The following is an 18,988-nucleotide window of genomic DNA, read 5'->3' on the forward strand; positions in this document are numbered from 1 at the left end:
TTATTGTACAGCTCTTAGATGCTTTGTGATAGGTTTCCTGTAAATGGGTTAAATAAAAATAATGAAAGAAATATGAAAACCAAAAAGCCTTTTTTGCCAGATGTGCACAGCTGTCTACGTACCCTTCCAGTTGCTTTACTTCCAGTGGATTGAGAGAGAGAGAGAGAGAGAGAGAGAGAGAGGAGAGTATAATTAAAAAACATGTCATATCTTACTACCTAAATATTTTTTCCATATTTAAAACTCCTCACATTACTTTTATTTATTTTATAGCTTCCCCTAGGCTCTCAAGCCTGAAAAATCTTACACAACTTTTAAGAGACATTTGCTATAATGAAATCTTTTCAAAGTCCTAAGACCTACAAAGCATGCCTAGGGAAATGCACTCATATTTAATATGTACTACCAATATTTACGACTGCAAATCTGGCAGTTCTCTTTTAGAACTAATGGTATCCCATAGCTCAGAGCTGTAGAAAAATACTTTTAAAGCATTATTCCTGGTTTGCGCACTAGTGCCAAGAATAGAGCATGAATTATGCTGTGTCTAACCCAGATATTTTGTCACCTTGCTATTCACTCTCATGAAGACTAGAGAAGAGCAGAAACAGAGAAGCCTTAAGGTAGCCTATCTAGATAGTCACCATCCTTTCTTCCCCATGCTCTTTATCCTTATGAATCTGGGGTGCTGTCATCCAGCTCATAGCACCACTGTCTTTATTCCTAGTAGAACTTCTAGGACTGACATTGAAGGATTGTATGCAGTGTTGTGGTAACCATGTTGATTCCAAGATATTGGAGAGACAAAGTGGGTGAAATAATATCTATTATTGGAAGTTGGTCCAATAAAAGATATTCTCTCACCCACTGAAGGACAATCAGTTAGGGGTGTTGAGTCTTGGAAGCATGCATTTTGGGGATGATATTTCTGGGAAGTTAGGGCTCATTCCTGCAAGATGCTGAATGATTTGGCATTCAGGTCAACAGAACTACTCGTGCTTAAATGCTTTGCAGGACTGGAGCTGGAGTGCTCAGTGGAGGATTGAACACAGGTTGTGACTGCACCGCTTACTCAGAGGTTAAGAGGGTATTGCCATGGAGCCTTAAAATTCCAACTGTCCTGCAGGAAGAGAGTATCTTTTTTTAATTTTACATGAACACAGTGGTTATCTAATAACATTCACCCTGCAAGGTAGCAAATCCCCTTCAGAATAGGTGGAATTTTTAAGGGTTCAGGACTGTAGGTAAAATAAGCCAGCAATTCCAAGCCTTCAGAAAAGGGGCTTTTGTTTTACTAGCTTGAAACAACTCTCATTAATTCCTGCTGTGCTATGAGCATCTGTGTTCAGAATACTTTCCAAAATAATTTTACACTCATGAAAACCAAAGGCATTGGTATTTTAAAAAAAAGCACTGGGAAATTCTTTATTGACTGTGTTGTCCATGTGTGCTGCAGGGCCGCTCTGCTAACAATAGACAAAAGTACCAGATATTTCATGCTCTTCCAGCAAAGCATCCCCCATTATAGACTATTATCCTTTGCATGGAATTTCAGAATCTATTTCTTGCAATGTTTCTGTATTAACTTTCTCATGCCCGTGAACTTCCTAATACATTGCATTCTATTGTTTAATTATCCAAGGCTATTTTGAACAGCACTGCTGGCAGTATCACTTTACTTGCTAGTTTTAGGTTATGGAACACAGTCTGGTAGCTGCTATGTGGAGGCCTCCAAGTGTTGTTTGAATTTTCTTTTCTTGCATCAAACCCTATTTTAATATCAGCACGTCTTCTTGTATAGCCCGGTGACAAATGGACATTACTGGATAGTTGTCACTTTGTGACATGCTTACCAGGTGGCTACACGTTTCTGGAGAGTCACCGAATTAATTGTGCGAAGATGCAAAAACCTACATGTCACAATAATCTCCCTGCTGTTAAAACTGAGGAAACCTGTGGCTGTCGCTGGACATGTCCATGTGAGTAACTTATTTTACATATACGTGTTTTTTCCACCAGGACCGACAATGTGTCCAGGAAATGTACTGATGAATGGAACACAGAGCTACAACTCGAGGAGGAATCCAAAGTTGCTTGAACTGAGATGAATTTATACTTGTTCTTTATCAAAATCAAAATTCATAGTCTCAAAATATTTAGGGCTGGATTCTGGCCAGATGGTGTACAAGGACACAGGAAGGGTCTTTGGCCAGCCTTTGTATATGAGCACAAAATGAAGGAGGACTAAGAGTCACATGAAGAGATAACCCCTGCCCTAGGTGCTATGGCTGTGCTCCCCTCACTGCCTTCACACTAGGGCATACGGGGGTCAGCTGGTGCAAAGAAAGGAGAGCGCTGGCTTTTTTTAAAGGGTGGTTCAGCAGATATACATTGCTTGGAAGTCCTGTGAGAAATTCTGGCATCTCTCTCCTTCTAACATTCCTGAAGGCTCAAAGGGACCTTTCTTAGTTTATGTCTACTCTGCAATGACAGGTGTGATTGCAGCTCAGGTATGCACATCTGCATTACCTTTAATTTATTTACCCTGGCTAAAAATAGCAGTGGAGACACAGTGGCACAGACTCTGGTGTGGCCTAGGAAGCTGAGTATGTATCCAGCATTCTAGGCGGGCTGGTATAGCCCACGTGGAAGACACTGCACACTGTGGCTTCACGGCTCTTTTTAGCTATGCTGCCTAGATTAAAACTCTCATGGATATGCCTCTGTGTGCTGCAATAACACCTCCAACGGCAACTATTAGTTGTGATAGCATCTCACAAATGTCAGCAAGTGGGCGCTCACACATCTCTATAGAGATTTTGCATGCGACATACAAAATATTGGAAGATATAGCTATAGGTTAAAACAGTTTTGATTTTTCCTCATATTTTCAATATCTTTTCCTTTCATTTTTAGTATTAAATACATTGACTTGAAGAAACAAATCTTAAAATTATAATTAAAATATTTAAAATGATAATATGTTTAATATTTAAGCTTTTTTTCTTAAGAAGACATACATGTCTTTCAAACATACAGATATTTTCAGATGGATTATAAATAAGGTTGTGAGTTTGTTATGGCTGTCATGGAAGTCACGGATTCCGTGAATTTCTGTCACCTCTGTGATTTCTGCAGCGGCCGGTGCAGCTAGATTTGGGGCTGCTCAGGCAGCCTCTGGGTCAGTCGTACTGGCTGTTGCTGGGGCAGTCTCGAGCCACCCTCACCCCAAACAGCAGCGGGGGGGCTGAGGGCTAGGATGCAGGAGGGGGTGAAGGGTCTGGGCCATGCTTACCTTGGGGGGCTCCCCAGAAGCAGCAACATGTCGCTCCCTCAGCTCCTAGCTCTGCCTCTGACCACAGGCATGGCCCTCACAGCTTCCACTGGCAGTGTTTCCCAGCCAATGGGAGCTGTGGAGCTGGCAGCATGGAGCTAGGAACTTAGGGAGGGACATGTCGCTGCTTCTGAGAAGCCGGGCAGGGATCCTGCCAGCCCCGCCAACTCCCCCTCCCCTCAGCACCTGCGGCACCCCCCGGGCCACCACTCCCAGCACCTGCGGCCCCCGCATGAGCACCTGCGACACTCCCAGCTTTAGTCAAGGGTACACTACAAGTCATGGACATGTGATGAGCCGTGAATTTTTGTTTACTGCCCGTGACCTGTCCATGACTTTTACAAAAAGTACCTGTGACTAAAACATAGCCTTAATTATAAACAGGGTATTGGGCCTCCAAATGCATCTTACACATTACAAATATGGTAAACATATAATTGTGCACATATATACATCAAACACACACACATATCTAGAACACAAGCCATATTAAAATAATATTAATTTTGCTTGCAAAATCAAGCACTCTAAAGCTAGGAAATACCAGAATTACGGATGCCTGGGCAACCTTAATTCAGCCCTATTGTGTGTATGTATTATGATGCAGTCTTCAATTACGTGATCATATATTATTTTTTCTGCAGGACCTTACTGGATCCTCATCTAATCTGTTTCTCTTCCCAACCCTGGTTTCTAGTCATCTCCCTGCCCCTACCAATGTTCCACCATCCCAGTCTCTCTCCCTGGGATCTTTGTTCCAGTCTCTTTGTCTAGCTAGTCCCACTTCTCCTCTTGCAAACCCATCTCTTTGTCAAATCTGTCTTTCCTCCTCCTGCCCTCTTATTTGTTCACAGTCCCAGTCTCCTTGCTAGTCAGTTTCCATCTTCCCCCCCAGACTCCCAGACCCAGTTTCCCTCTTCTCCCAGGACCACTTCCAGCTTCCACTCCCCAGGGTATGTCTACATCTACAATTTTGCAGCGCTGGTTGTTACAGCTGTATTAGTACAGCTGTATAGGGCCAGCGCTGCAGAGTGGCCACACTTACAGCAACCAGCGCTGCAAGTGGTGTTAGATGTGGCCACACTGCAGCGCTGTTGGGCGGCTTCAAGGGGGGGTCGGGGAACGCGAGAGCAAACCGGGGAAGGAGACCAGCTTCCCCGCGGTTTGCTCTCGCGTTCCCCGAACCCCCCTGCAAACCGCAGGGAAGGAGACCTGCTTGCTCGGGGGTTCGGGGAACGCGAGAGCAAACCTCAGGGAAGGAGAACTGCTTGCTCGGGGGTTCGGGGAACGCGAGAGCAAACCGCAGGGAAGGAGACCTGCTTGCACGGGGGGTTCGGGGAACGCAAGAGCAAACCGGGGAAGGAGACCAGCTTCCCCGTGGTTTGCTCTCGCGTTCCCCGGACCCCCCTGCAAACTGCTTATTCCACGGAGGTCAAGAAAAGCGCTGGTAAGTGTCTACACTTGATTACCAGCACTGGATCACCAGCGCTGGATCCTCTACACCCGAGACAAAACGGGAGTACGGCCAGCGCTGCAAACAGGGAGTTGCAGCACTGGTGATGCCCTGCAGATGTGTACACCTCCTAAGTTGCAGCGCTGTAACCCCCTCACCAGCGCTGCAACTTTGTGATGTAGACAAGCCCCCAGTCTCTTCCCATTAGGTTCCTTATCCTAATCTACTTCCCCTACCCCCTCCACTCAGGTCTGACTCTTACCATTTCTGAATTTGAATCAACCACCTTTTTCCTCCACATTGCCTGGCCCAGCAGGGGAATCATTTAAAGGAGAGACAGTTGCCCAGCTCTCAGTTCAGGTGCCTGGGCTTGGCACCACCTACAGCAGCCAAGAGCTGCAATTTCAGGGAAAGACCTGCTCAGTCCCTATCCGGAGCATGCCCAGTATGGATGGAATATTGGGAATTTAGTTGCTAAAAACTAAGTTGTTTCTACTGAGCATGTAGAAATTGATTTTTCAAAGGCTTATAACTTGGCCAGATTTGGGCAGCTTTTCACAGGGATAGCAGAAGGCTCATTCCTGACACAGTGGTCACCCTCTGACAAATTTAAGTCCCTGCTCCAAGGTATAGGGGTGCTAGAGCTTTTTAAAGAATGGGTCACCAGATACAGACAAAACATATTTTTCCCTAGCCTCATTCTTGTAAATGGCTGAACCTGTTTGGCAGAAATTCTTATGTACCATAAAATTTATATATATACACACATACGTCAGTTGTTTTATATATATATATATATATATATATATATATATATATATATATATATATATATATATATATATATATATATATATATATATAAATAAAATAATGATAATAACTGGTGTGTGCGGCTCTGAATAGCATATCCTTAAAGGAGACCATGCAGAGCAGGCCACGTGTCACAGGGTGACTAGCCGCTTTAATGGGAGATGGGGGCCAGCCACACCTGTGTCATAATTAAGTAGCATCTTCTCAGCTTGAGGGGACAGGACTAAGATGATAGATTAATAGACACTCAGACATTATAAAAGGGCTGAGAGAGATCAGTCTGGGGTGTGCATCCATAAGCAGTGGATAGGTTCCTGTGGAAGGCCCTGAGCCAGGGTCTGCAGAAGGCTAGGTACTTCAAAGGAACTGGCCTGGGGCCCCAGTGATTTATACAAGAACCAGAAAAACTCTCAAAGATACCCAAGAAAGAGAATGGGAAGCAGCCAATTATTTATGGCATGGCTGACCCCATCTCCCCTTAGGGCCAATCATCCTGTGATCCATGCTACCACAAAAATAGATGGGGTCAAACTGATATACAGGCACTAATCCTGCGAACAGTTATAGGCATGAGCAGTGGGACTGCTTGCCTGCTTAAAGCTAAGAATGGGCATGTTTGCAGGATTGAGGCCATAGCGTGGGACTGTCTGCTGGAAAAAATTATAACGTTTTACCAGGGAGAGGCCCAGACTGGTTTCCAATTTCCAAACCTTTCTGAACTGGGGAGGAATGAGTCTGGAAAAATAAGCTGAATCTGAACAAACTCTAGGACATTTAGTCTATTCTCTGGCTAACCTCAAGCTTTTGGGTTGGGTTCTGAGCCCAGGCAGATGTAGAAAAAAAAATCTAATACATAGCATTTGCTCTTGATTTTGAGTGTGTGAACAGGAACAATTGATATTGTGTGAGCTGTGCCTTGGCTCAGAGAGAGTGAGAGTACTCCCACTCAAACACGTAGAGATGAGGGACCCAGCAGTGGTGCTAGAGTGGCCAGTTGCTGAAAAGAGAGCCTCTGGGAAATGACCCTTCCCTCCACCCACACACAGTAGGGGGAGAAGAAGCTTTGCTGCTTTTTGACTTCATAGCTTTCCCTGTGGTTAGAGTAGTTAATGCAGGGCTTGCTCTATGATGAGTTTTGCTAGAATGGCACTGTACCTCTTAGATGTGTGCGTGTGGGAGGGGAATTGTTTTCATGTGGAAGGAAGATAGGAAAAAATGATGGCCCTTTGATCAAGCAAAATCACTAAGAGCCAAACCCTCCCGTCTGATTCAAAGGCCATGGAAAAGGCACAGAATGCAGTGGACTGGCCTTGCTGCATGGGGGAGGGGGTTATGCACATGGTCTTTCTACCCCTACGCAGCATGGAGCACCATTCCACAGCAGTCTACAGAGGAGAGGAGTCCAGGCACCACAGGGATGAGACAAGAGTAAGAACTCTGGATTCACAACAACGTGGATTCACTGACCAAGCCTCAGCAATCCACAATAGGGAAGATGCAGTGGCCATAAAAGCTCCTGCAGCCAGTATACTTGAACTCTGCACAAAAAAAGTAACTGATTGATAAGCTTATTTTGATTACAAGTGCCTAGAGCCAAGGTGAGGCACTTCCATGCTTTCTAACTGCTGTACAAAAATATGAATGACATGCATACTTTAGGCTACATTTATAAAGTGCAGTGTTCCATTCCTTTTTAGACAAAATTCACAGTAGCTCCAAAGATGAAAGTCGACGGGTAACATTTTCAAAAGTGTCCAAGTTACTTAAGAGTGTTTGAATCCCATTTTCAAAAGGGACTTAGGCACTTGGGAACCTAAGTCCCATTGACTTTCAGCTCTAAAGTGCCTAAATCTCTTTTGGACTAAATGTGCCTAAGTCATGTAGGCACCTTTGAAAATTTTATCCCCAGTCATTTTTTAATAGTAAAATCCCATGACTCCCCAGTTGTAATGTATAATCTCATCCTGGGATAAAAAATGTTCTCCGAGGAACTGCCATATTCAAAGACAAAGTTCCTGAAGGGACTAATATGCTATTTGAAAAGTTCAGGATTTCTAGCTAGACTCAGAGCTTTTATTGTCAGACATGGAAAACTTTCACACCAAGAATCTGCCTTTTTTAATGTTCCCTTCAAAGCACATTAAATTATCTAGCCATTTTAAATCCAAGATTTCCTTTCTAACGTAAATATTCCCTAAATGTAAAATTATTGCATAGATTTTAGCTTAATCATTTTATTTGTGTCCAAAAGAAGAAACAATTACTTATGTAATTTTTATTTCAGTCGTGTGGTATTTCGTATTTCATGAATAAGTGAACAGCAATACAAACCCATTAGTTTTGGCATTCCAAATATGTCTCCCTAAAGGATCTCTTAAGGGATTAAATTTAAAATTTCCATTTGTACCATTAGTCACTTGGCACAGAAAAGCCTATATTTGTCTTAAGGTTATTGCCCTTCAGAATGAGATAATGTTTGTTTAGCTCGGTGTAAATTTAACATGCCATGATAGCCCAGAAATTCACTTCATTTCCCAAGATGATATGAGTGTGTAAGACAGACTGCTAACTTTTCACATTTACCAAAACGCACAAGTCATGTGTTTTTGGCTCAGCTAAACCAGTGCAAGTCTGAGTTAGTTATATACAAGTCAATTGGCCAACGAGGGCCTGATCCTGCACATGCTGAAGTCAATGGCAAAACTCCCATTGACATGAATGTGAGCAGCCCTAAGTCCTAAATGAGTGAAGTACTTGGAGCCAAGCAGGGCCACCCAGAGGATTCAGGGGGCCTGGGGCAAAGCAATTTCGGAGGCCCCTTCCATAAAAAAAAGTTGTAATACTATAGAATACTATACTCTTGGGGGCCCCTGTGGGGCCCGGGGCCTGGGGCAAATTGCCCCACTTGCCCCTCCCTTCCCTCCAGGCAGCCCTGGAGCCTTAACGGGTATAACTATTCTGGCTGAGCCCGCTAGCAGAGACTCAGCTTAAGCTGCCAGAGGAGTTCTTTTGAATGCACAGCTATATGACTATATTAGCTAAACCAATAGAAGCATGCTTTTCACAGCATAGCTGTGTCTACATAGGTGATGGTGGTAAGGTTTGCTGGTGCAGCTATGTTGGCTGGAGGCGGGAAGGTTGCTGATCTTTTCTCCACACTCCTTGCTGTCATAGCTACACCAACAAAACTTCCTAGTATAGAGCAGGCTGCAATCTACTGCACTTGTTTGTGATTTAATTTAGTAGTGCTTTTGAAACTTCGTTTGCTTAAAACTGAGATTAGAGGTTTTCTGAGAGTGCAGACAAACATCAAATTGTTTATGGTGTTTATAAACCAGCAGCCAAACAAAAGAGAGTATATGCAGAAACATTTTCTTACAAAACTTTATATTTATTAGGCTTGCAAAGATTTTAGTGGTAATCTCTCTACAACTCTTGTATGGGAATAACATAAAAGAAGGTATATTTAACAATATGAGGATGCTACATTTCCAAGTGTTCCAATGGCTACATATGGCTTTGGTAGTTCATAATCTGACAGCACAATATAGAAAGGTTTCCAGACCAGGAAAATAAAATGGGGTTGTGTCTTTTTTACTGTGTTAGGAATTATAAAACAGACCTGAGAGATATTTTAAAAGATTTTTTTTCTGCTCCTTTTTAACATTAAAATATTAGAAACATCAAGTTTGGTCTTTGCTGTTTCTTGCTGGCGGTTTCCAGGGCCGTCCCTAGCCATTTTGGTGCCCTATGCAGCCCCCTGGCTTCTGGGGCGGGGGCAGGCCCCAGGCCTTCATGGGGCAGGGCGACTGGGGGGCAGGTGGGAAACTGCCCACTGGCCCCAGCCCACTCCGCTCTGCTCCCCTGGCTCCCAGCCTTGGGGGGTAGGGGGGAACTGCCCCCAAGCACTTGCTGGCGGCACGACTGGAAGCCAACGGAATGGAGCAGGCTGGGGCTGGGTCACTCTACTTACTACATGGTGAGTGCAGCCCCGACCCATGCAGCAGCCCTCAGGGGAGTGGGGGTGAGGCTGGGGGGAGCAGGGGCAGGGGCTTTGGGGAAGGAGTGGAGTGGGGGCAGGGCTGGGGCAGAGCAGGATTGGAGGAAGAGGCAGAGCAGGGGCTGGAGCAGCACGCAGCTGCGCAAGGCACCAGGAAATGTGGTGCACCAAATTTCATGGTGCTCTATGCAGCTGAGTACTTTGTGTATGGACAGGGATGGCCCTGGAGGTCTCACTGGAGGATAAAGGACCTGGAACGGGAGTTTTATCAGCCTTTAATTGAAGGGTCAGGAAGTTGAATTATTAATGAAGAGCATTTTCCTCCCAACTGTTTACCTAATGTTGGAGTGAAATAGAGGTTAACAAAAACAAATCAAGGATTTTTAAAAGTTTGACCCAAAACCCTGTCTAATTGCTCAGGTTTCATTTCCTTGGTACTTGTCAGCTCATGATTCTACTAGTTCTCTGGTCATCCAGGAAAAAAAAAATTTAAAACAAAATAACAACAAAAATATCCTTTTCATGTGTTCCTTATAGATCATAAAGGGAGAAAAAGACACAGACTCAACTATTTTCTCCTTTGTTGCTCATCTTTAATAGAAATATGTTAATACATCAAACTCAGTAGAAAACAGCTTATATACACAGGATCTGCCACTAACTTACCTGTCTATTTTGTAATAAAGGTTATTCCTTACAGACACAATTAGAAAAACTTCATTTCATCACAAGATGCAGATAAGTTTTCCTTCTCCTCTAGGATTTGATGAAATATATAACTTTAGCTTTTCATATAGCTTAACTTCCTACCTTTAATAGGTTCTTCCCACCATAGGCGCCAACTTCTGGTTGCGCCAGTGGGTGCTTGACCCTCATCTGCCCCAAACCCTTCTCCGACTCTGCCCCTGCCCTGCCACCATTCCAACCCCTTCCCCAAAGTCCCTGCCTCAATACCACCCCCTCCCTGCTCCTATTCTGACTCCTTCCCCAAATCCCCGCCCAGGCCCCGCCTCTTCTCCACTTCCTCCCCCGAGCATGCCACATTACTGCTCCTCCCCCCTCCCTCTCGAAGCTTGCTACGCCACCAAACAGCACTCAAGGGAGGAGGCGAGGTTGGGCAGAGGGAGCAGAAAGGGGAGCTTAGCTGCTAATGGGTACAGAGCACCCACTAATTTTTCCTCGTGGGTGCTCCAGCCCCGGAGCACCCATAGAGTCAATGCCTATGCTTCCCACTGACAACAGTGTATTCTGGGTCAGGCTCAAAATGAATTGGAAGAGATATTGACAATGACAAAGACATGTCTGTAGCCAATCCTGTGATAAACTACCTAAAGGTTTGTTAACTAGGAAAGAGAAAAAAGAGAGTTATTTAAAGGTTGAAGTGACCAAACATATACATACAAATGAGTTACAATCTAAATCCTAAGAGTGATAGAGTTTTAGTGATCTGTGAATTCAAAACGTCTTTCTCTGTTTTCAATTTAGTGTCTCTGGCCCTGTGAGAATTCAAACAGCAAAGAGATGGACAATTTTCCTGTCTTTCTTTTATTTCCTTCATTCTGCCTTGAAGACCATTGGACGAGCTTCCTTGCATGTAACATTTTGAAGGTTCAATAGGGCCATTCACCAGTCCGTAGTATTGCAATGTTCCTGGATGGCCCATCTGATTCTGATAGTTATTCAGGATGGGCAGCACGGGAGGGGGAAGACTCTTCCTATAGGAGTTCACGGGTTTAGAGCAAACATTTTCAAAGTTATAAAGCAAAATGTACATATTTCCTTATACCATGGAGTACAGACATTACAAATAAGATTAATGCATGCAACAACTCACTAACATTCTATACAGTGTAAACATTAAATACATTTTTATAAGACTGACACCTATTCTGAGCAACACTAATACCTAAGTGAACTAGTTTGGTCTCCAGCTAATGTCTGCAGCCTTGGTAAGAGCTGACACCTGGACTGCCAGCATCACAGAGATAATGATCTTTTTTCTCTCTTCACCTTTGCAGGCAAGTGCATGGGCAGCTCAACCCGACATATTGTCACCTTTGACGGGTTGGATTTTAAACTGACTGGCAATTGCTCCTACACCTTGTTTCAAGACAAAGAGCATGATATTGAAATGATTCTCCACAATGGGGCTTGCAGTTCAACACCAAAATTAAACTGTATGAATGCCATAGAAGTGAAGCATCATGGCAAATCAATACAGCTCTCTGGAGACATGACAGTAAGCCATGAGCAATGAAATACCTGTACGATTCTCTGGTCAAATGACAATATTCCAGATTATGAGAACAGAGTTGTGCTCTCTTTTTTCAGTATTTATATTGCAGTGCTGTTTTTTTTCTATTGACAGTGTTTTATTTCTTATGCTGCTAAAATCTTTATCATTTTTTAGTCCAGAATAAAGTCCCTGCCCATATGATGCACCAAATTTGCTTCTTTGCACTGCTCTGGCAATGCAAAGAAGATGGAATCTGGCACTCCCTGCCTGGATAGGAATTCTGGGAAGAGGCAGGCAGGTGTAGCCAGAACATGTTGCACTCTGGTTCTTTTCAACTGGTGAATGGTCCTTTGTGGGTTATTGTCAACTGGTGCATATTAGAGCAGCCCATGAGCTGTTCTAACCTGTGCAAGGGGTGCAACCAGAGAGAATCAGGGAGCCATAACTGGCTTCCTGACCTCTCACGCAACAGCTGCATTGAGTGGATCTCAGCCCTACCAGATAATCTGCCCCAATGTGTCTAATGTTCACTTTATAGACAAACAGGTGTTAATTTAATAGTCGTGGATGTTACTGTTCAAAGCTTTAATACAATTTTAGGGAACTCAGACATACAAGTACTGACTAAAATACAAGGCAGAGCTAACTAGAACTATTCACACCTTGCATAATAACATAATATATGAACAGTAGACTATAGAAAGGTTCAGTGTCTGCTCCAAGTCAGATACAATTACAAAGGTTATCTCATACCACAGCTAAAACAATGTCTGCAATGCCATATATGTTTTGTAGTCCTATATCACCATCAAGTTCTTTCATTGTTGCCCATAGTTTCTTGTCAATGGATGGGATGATTTTTGTGGGCATACAGAACTTCTTCAGTAAATAGAGGAGAACTATTTGTTCCAAATTCAAGGCTAATTATGATATTTGGATCTGATCTTCTAAGGTGCTGTATGGCCTCAGCTCTTACTGGAATCTGAGGGTGCTGAACATCCAAGAGAAGGCATTGAACACCTTACAGGACTGGACCATTAGCCAGTAAATACATGTGTGATGCTGCAAATGGGAAAGTGCTGACTCACAAAAAAGGAGCACACAATCCATTTCATGCATTTCTACACTCAGAGCAGAGATCTGCTTGCAGCTTGAACTATATTATTTGTATTCTCTTGGCTTTAATCAACTCAGTTGGATCTTCAGTCCCTTATGAATGGGACTTATGGGCAGGGACTTTAAAATGTGTTTAGGAATATCTAGACTCTATAAACTTTAATTTATTTTGGTTGGTTGGTAGAACTGACGGAGTATTCTCACCCTAGGGTGACCAGACAGCAAATGTGATAAATCGGGACAGGGGGTGGTAATAGAAGCCTATATAAGAAAAAGGCTCAAAAATCGGGACTGTCCCTATAAAATAGGGACATCTGGTCACTTTATCTTACCCTCTTGAAACAGGTTACTGTTAACAGAGAAATGACTACTGTTCCTTACACGGATGATTACTTTGAAGTCATCATTTATGGAGCAATAATGCATGAGATCAGGTTCTCCCAGCTTGGACATAATTTCACATTCACTCCAAGAAACAATGAATTTATCCTTCATCTTAACCCAAGGAGCTTTTCTTCACAAATATATGGCCTTTGTGGTAAGTTTTAAAATTACTTCTTTCAGCTGCCTCGTTTGAGGCTGTAATTATTAGTGAGGTTTCTTGTAACTGGACAGAACCAAGACGTATGTGTGGGCCTCCGCTCTGCATGCATCTCTGTGTGAGATAATCCATGTGCCCATATAGAACATCAGAAAAAACAGCGGGGATCTGTATAGACATAGGTATAGATCAGGAGGTCTCAAACTTCATTGCACCACGACTCCCTTCTGACAACAAAAATTACTACATGAAGGACTGACGGCTGAGCCCTGCTTCCCTGAGGGGGGAGGCCAAAGACGAAGCCCAAGCCCCACCACCCTAGGCAGGGGAGCCAGAGCTGAAGACCAAGTCCCGCCGCACAGGGCTGAAGCCCTGGGGCTTCAGTCCCGGGCTGTGGAGCTCAGGCTTCACCTTCAGTCCTAGGCCCCAGCAAGTATAATGCCAGCCCTGGTGACCCCATTAAAATGGAATTGCGACCCACTTGGGGGTGCTGACCTACAGTTTGAGAACTGCTGCTATAGGTATAGGCATAGATACCATACGTAGGCCTGATCCTACAGGTTATTCCACCTAGATCTCTCTAGGTATCTCTACATAGCAAAAAAACTCTCTGTGACTGCTAGTTTCAGGACCTGGATCAACTCATAGAGCTCGAGCTGCAGGGCTGTAAGGGGCAGTGTAATTGTTCCCAGTCAAGCTGGAGCTCAGGCTCTGAGACACATCACCCTCACTGAGTTTCAGAGCCCAGGCTCCAGCCTGAACCTGAACATCTAGACTGCTGTTTTAACCCTGGGCTCAAGCCCTGTGAGCGCAAGACACTTGACCTGAGCTCTGAGACTTGCTGCCGTGGGTTTTTTGCTGTGTAGATGTGACATATCCATAGAGAGATAGGTGGAATAGCTTGCAGGATGGGGGTTAAAAAAACACCTCATACCAGGATAGTTTATGACAATGGAATTCCTACATCATACCCCTTGCTTATTTGCTCCCATCACAAACACTTGTATGTTTCTGGAAAAAATTCCTTTGGGCTTGAAATTTTCCATTCTTAATCTCCACCTAGGGGTGAAATTCTTTGGGAAGTTTAAAGAAAATCCCACCATCTCTTTTTGAATTATGGAAGACTGAAAAGAATCCTAGTTTTTCAAGGTTATAAGATGGCTTTTTTTTTCTCACCAGTAACTCATGTTACTTTCCATGTTGGAAAAGAGCCATCTAACTTGGTAAATAAATGGTTCTGAGCTAAGGGGAAGGGCTTTTCTTCAGTTTGTGGAGGGAACATTCCATTATGAAGTAATATGTTGTTGGGGCATTACCTCTGCCCTCAAAAATTCACTGTGACATTCTTGAAAATTTCAAAAAAATTCTAAAAATGTGCAGGAAAATAAAGAAATGCAAACCGAAAAGGGTGAAATTAAACAAACAGTTTAAGTACAAACAGTACAAGTACAAACCGTTCTCTGGGATGCAACAAAGGCAACTATACGTCGTTAATCAAATTTAAGAATTGTATCTTCATTTGTGTTTGAAAAGTACATGCCACATTTAAACTAACAATATATAATAACAATAATGATAATAATAATAACAATATATAATAATAATTCAGCAATGTCATCCTTGGGAGGATTGGTTTGAAGGAAGAAGCAAATGGATTGTTGGGAACAGTAACTCCAGCTTCTGCTTGACAAGGTGAAATAGTTAATAGAATTGTAACTTTTAACCCAAACACTAAATGCATTAACACTTTGCACCAGTAGAAACACAGGATCTAGTAGCCACTGATGTTATCACTGACACTTGACAGCATATAGCTTGATTTTTGATTTTGTCCCAGTTACATCTCTTCTGACAGTTATCTTGTTCAGACCAGTTCTTTTCCCAGAATAGGATCTTTAAATGCTGCCTGCAAAGGGGGATCTTGCCCCCCATTTTTTATGATGTACAAAGAAGACATGAAAAATGTAGGATGTGAGTGTGTATGTGTGTGTTTGGGTTTGTTTCTATTTGCTTTTTCCTTAGGGATGTCAAGTCTGATCTTCCTTGTTTGCAGTGGAGAGCCTGGTAGAGATCTCAGCTATATGTTACATTCTGTAATTCTCTCCCCTTAGTTGAAGTCATTTGCGATGTCTTGAATCTTTATTCAAGAACTCTTTTTTTCACAAGCGCTTTTTTCAGTGTTTTGAGTTAAATAGGTGTTTAACAAAAATCAGCAAAACACATTTAGTTTTAAACAGTCAGACTAAAAATCCCTTCCTCTCTCAGGGTGTGTTTGTACTGCACACTAAATCTGGGCTCTGACTCAGGTTTGTGCCACAGCCACACACGTCAGGCTAACTCAGGTTACCAAGCATTCAGGTTCTGGTCCTAGGACTCTGCTGAGGGATGAGGGGAAAAGGGGTCAGAACCTGAGTCCCACTGTGACTCGAGTCCAAGCCCTGTCATTTTGTAGTGTGGTCACAGGTCAAGCCACAGACCCAAGTCAGAGCGTGCGTGTAGTGCAGTACGGATGCATTAGCCTGGCTGTGAGATCTGGGTCCAGCAATTATAAATACAGGTTTAAAATCCAATGTGGATGCTCAAGTTTGTAAACACTGAATCCACAAGCGCGGATGCCACAGACCTGGGCTTAGTGTGCACTGTAGATATACCCTTGATGGCTCAGCTTTCATTCTCTTGTGATGCCATAATCTCACTGGTTTTCAAGGCATCCATAGAATACCAAATAACAATACCAGGATTTCTAACCTAATAAACAAGTAAAAAACATCCTAAGATTTTTAGGCCTTTATAGATCGTAAAGAAGCAATAAGGAGCAAAACCCATTCTTCCTCCCCTTGCAGCTCAACTTTTGAGCCTGAAGGAGCTCTGTTTACCTTGTCTCTGTTTGCTCAATATTGTTTGACTGCTGATGGTTTTTAAACCTTCTTTTTTCTCACTGACCTAGGGGTTTGTGATCAAAACAATGGCAATGACTTCATGTTAAGAAACGGCTCTGTCACATCTGACAGCAGCACATTTATTCAAGAATGGACTGTGAAAGAACCAGGCAAAATCTGTGAAATCAAGAGAGATGACAGATGCACTGAACATGCCGCTACCAAGTGCAACGTTCTGGGCTCACCTCTGTTTGCACAATGCCGTGGAATAATCTCTCCAGACATGTTCTATTCTGCATGTGAAGAAAACAGCTGCTATGAGGATGAAATTTGTGAGGTTATAGCTTCCTACGCTCACGTTTGCCGAACAAATGGGATTTGCGTCATTTGGAGATCACCGGAGTTTTGTGGTAATGGTTTCATTATATACTAAAATTCATGCAGAAACTAACCCAGTGAATTACTTGGTACCACTACTCCCATTGTCTCCAATTTGTCTGCATAGTGTGAATATCTTAATCCTATGTCATAGGACAGAAGTGCCAGTTTAAATTTCCAATGTAAGTAAAGTTCCATGTTAGATAATTACTTCAACGTGCAGCCTAATTTAAATTTATTCCTCACTATCCATTAAACTGCTATGTATGGAAAAAGGTGCATCAGTAAAATACATGCTCCTGTTAATTGTGCAGAACAGAGGGTAGCAGACAGGGACAGGTGAAGATACGTAAGGCCTAGGAAGACCATGCAGAAGGTGAATATTACTATATGAGAATGTACAATTATGCAGACCTACCTACCCACTATGACCTTCCGTACCAAATATTAATCTGCGACCTTGTCTGTACTGGGAATCGTCCCTGATTCCAGTAATTGATGGCAGCTGCAGATGTAGCTGCATCAGTACAGAACCTACATGAAGATAAGGAAAGTTACAATTTACACCAATGGTACTTACCCTTGCTTCTCATTAGGACGCACTCCATTGGTGCAAATCATGGCTTTCCTTGACTATCCTTGGATTCTGCACTGCTGACCATCAATTGCTGGTACCAGGGCAAATTCCCTGTGTAGAACAAGCATATGGCTTTCAGTGTGTGAGAAAACAGGCTATTGGTTAGTAGCCTGTGGCAGAGAAGTTCAGAAACACCCACTATATGCGTCACATTCCCCTCCCAAAGCAGTGCCAGTTACGCTGCAAGTTACTGACCAAGTCAGTAGTAGTAAATTGCTCTACATGCTCTGTGATCCCCATTGTGCATGTGTTGGAGGGGAAGAGGTCACAGGTGTGCAGCCATTGATTCTGGGGCAGGGGACAATATGGCAAGGGTGTTAGCAGAGCAGATGGCCAGAGATATGTAGAGAGATGAAAGATGTGTGTCTGGCCTGAGATCAACAGGTTTCTTATATCTTTACTCATCCACCAATTCTCAACTGCTTGCATGAATTTCTACCTATGACCGCTATTCATACCGATAGACCTACCACAGAAGAAGACATCACGTGCACTAAACAGTTGCATTGCACATGTGCCCAGCAATTTTCTGATAGGCACTATGTGTGAACCTCAACAAATAAAGCTAAGTGACTATTGGGGCTGCTGATGCCATATATTGTCCCCATGGATATTCCTGCCTTCTGTGCAAGGCTCACTGTACTAGGATATGCAGATGCGGCACTGGCTCTCTCAATCTTTTTGGTTTACAGCCTTCTATTTATGATGGATATGAACATGAACTACCCTCCCTCCATATATTCCCTTACGCAATGCCCTGGCATGGTCACCATGTCCCAGTCATTCTTGTTCTCTGTGTCTGCCTCTCTCTTTATTATCTTCCCCCCTTCTCTTCACTCTCTCTTTTTTTCTCCTCCTTTTCTGTGCATTTTCTATATGGTTTCCCCCAGTTTTTATACTTTTGCCCTTTATCTTGATTTTTTCCTTCCCATTCCATAGTCACTCTCCATCCCACAGGTTGAGAACCAAGCCCCTAAGGACTTGATGTAACAGAAGTGCTGTCCGTCCAGTATCCATGGTGCATGGCACTATAAGAGGAATCACATGGATTGTTTTTCTTCATGTTTAAGGTCCAAATTGAGTGGAACATTGAAGAAAAAAAAGAGGAAGGTGAATTTGGCCTGATCCTTGAATTAATGTCTTACATCTCTTTCAAAGCAAGTTTTGGAGAACATTATTGATATAGATAAATCTTTTAAGAAACAACACACTCCAAACATTCTATATGGCATATAATCCCCTAGAAAATGGAGAGAGAAGATAGCCTGTCATTGCTTAGATTTAGGACTTCAAGCAGACTTTCCAAATCGCAACATTCAAGGTAGAATGCCAAAGAGGCTTCTTACTAACCTCTCTGCATTCCTCAAATTCCCAGCTTATGATGAACTTTAGCAGGACACCCAAAGAACTCCCCAGTTTAGCTACTAGTTACATAAAACAGTCATTGATGTCTTAACAATGGCATCTTCTTCTTCTTCTTCTTTTCTTTTTTTTTTTAAAGCAGGTGCATGTGTATAGCTGCCAAAAATAAATTGTTGATTACTGGGACATTGTGCAGAATACATTAACGATTCAATAGACAGCATAGCTTAATCATTATA

General features: G+C 43.0%; 1 protein-coding gene across 3 annotated transcripts in view; it reads left to right on the plus strand.

The window, feature by feature from the left end:
• VWF (von Willebrand factor) overlaps positions 1–18,988 on the plus strand; it is a 250,196-nt gene that overhangs the window by 164,227 nt on the left and 66,981 nt on the right. For all 3 annotated transcript variants that reach the window (XM_050965078.1, XM_050965096.1, XM_050965087.1), the window contains exons 34-37: positions 1,802–1,979; positions 11,619–11,839; positions 13,298–13,490; positions 16,441–16,782. In XM_050965078.1, the coding sequence (XP_050821035.1) occupies positions 1,802–1,979; positions 11,619–11,839; positions 13,298–13,490; positions 16,441–16,782 (934 nt within the window). The remainder of the gene's footprint in view (positions 1–1,801; positions 1,980–11,618; positions 11,840–13,297; positions 13,491–16,440; positions 16,783–18,988) is intronic.

This window comes from Gopherus flavomarginatus, chromosome 1, assembly GCF_025201925.1.
Source record: "Gopherus flavomarginatus isolate rGopFla2 chromosome 1, rGopFla2.mat.asm, whole genome shotgun sequence".
Lineage (NCBI taxonomy): Eukaryota > Metazoa > Chordata > Testudines > Testudinidae > Gopherus > Gopherus flavomarginatus.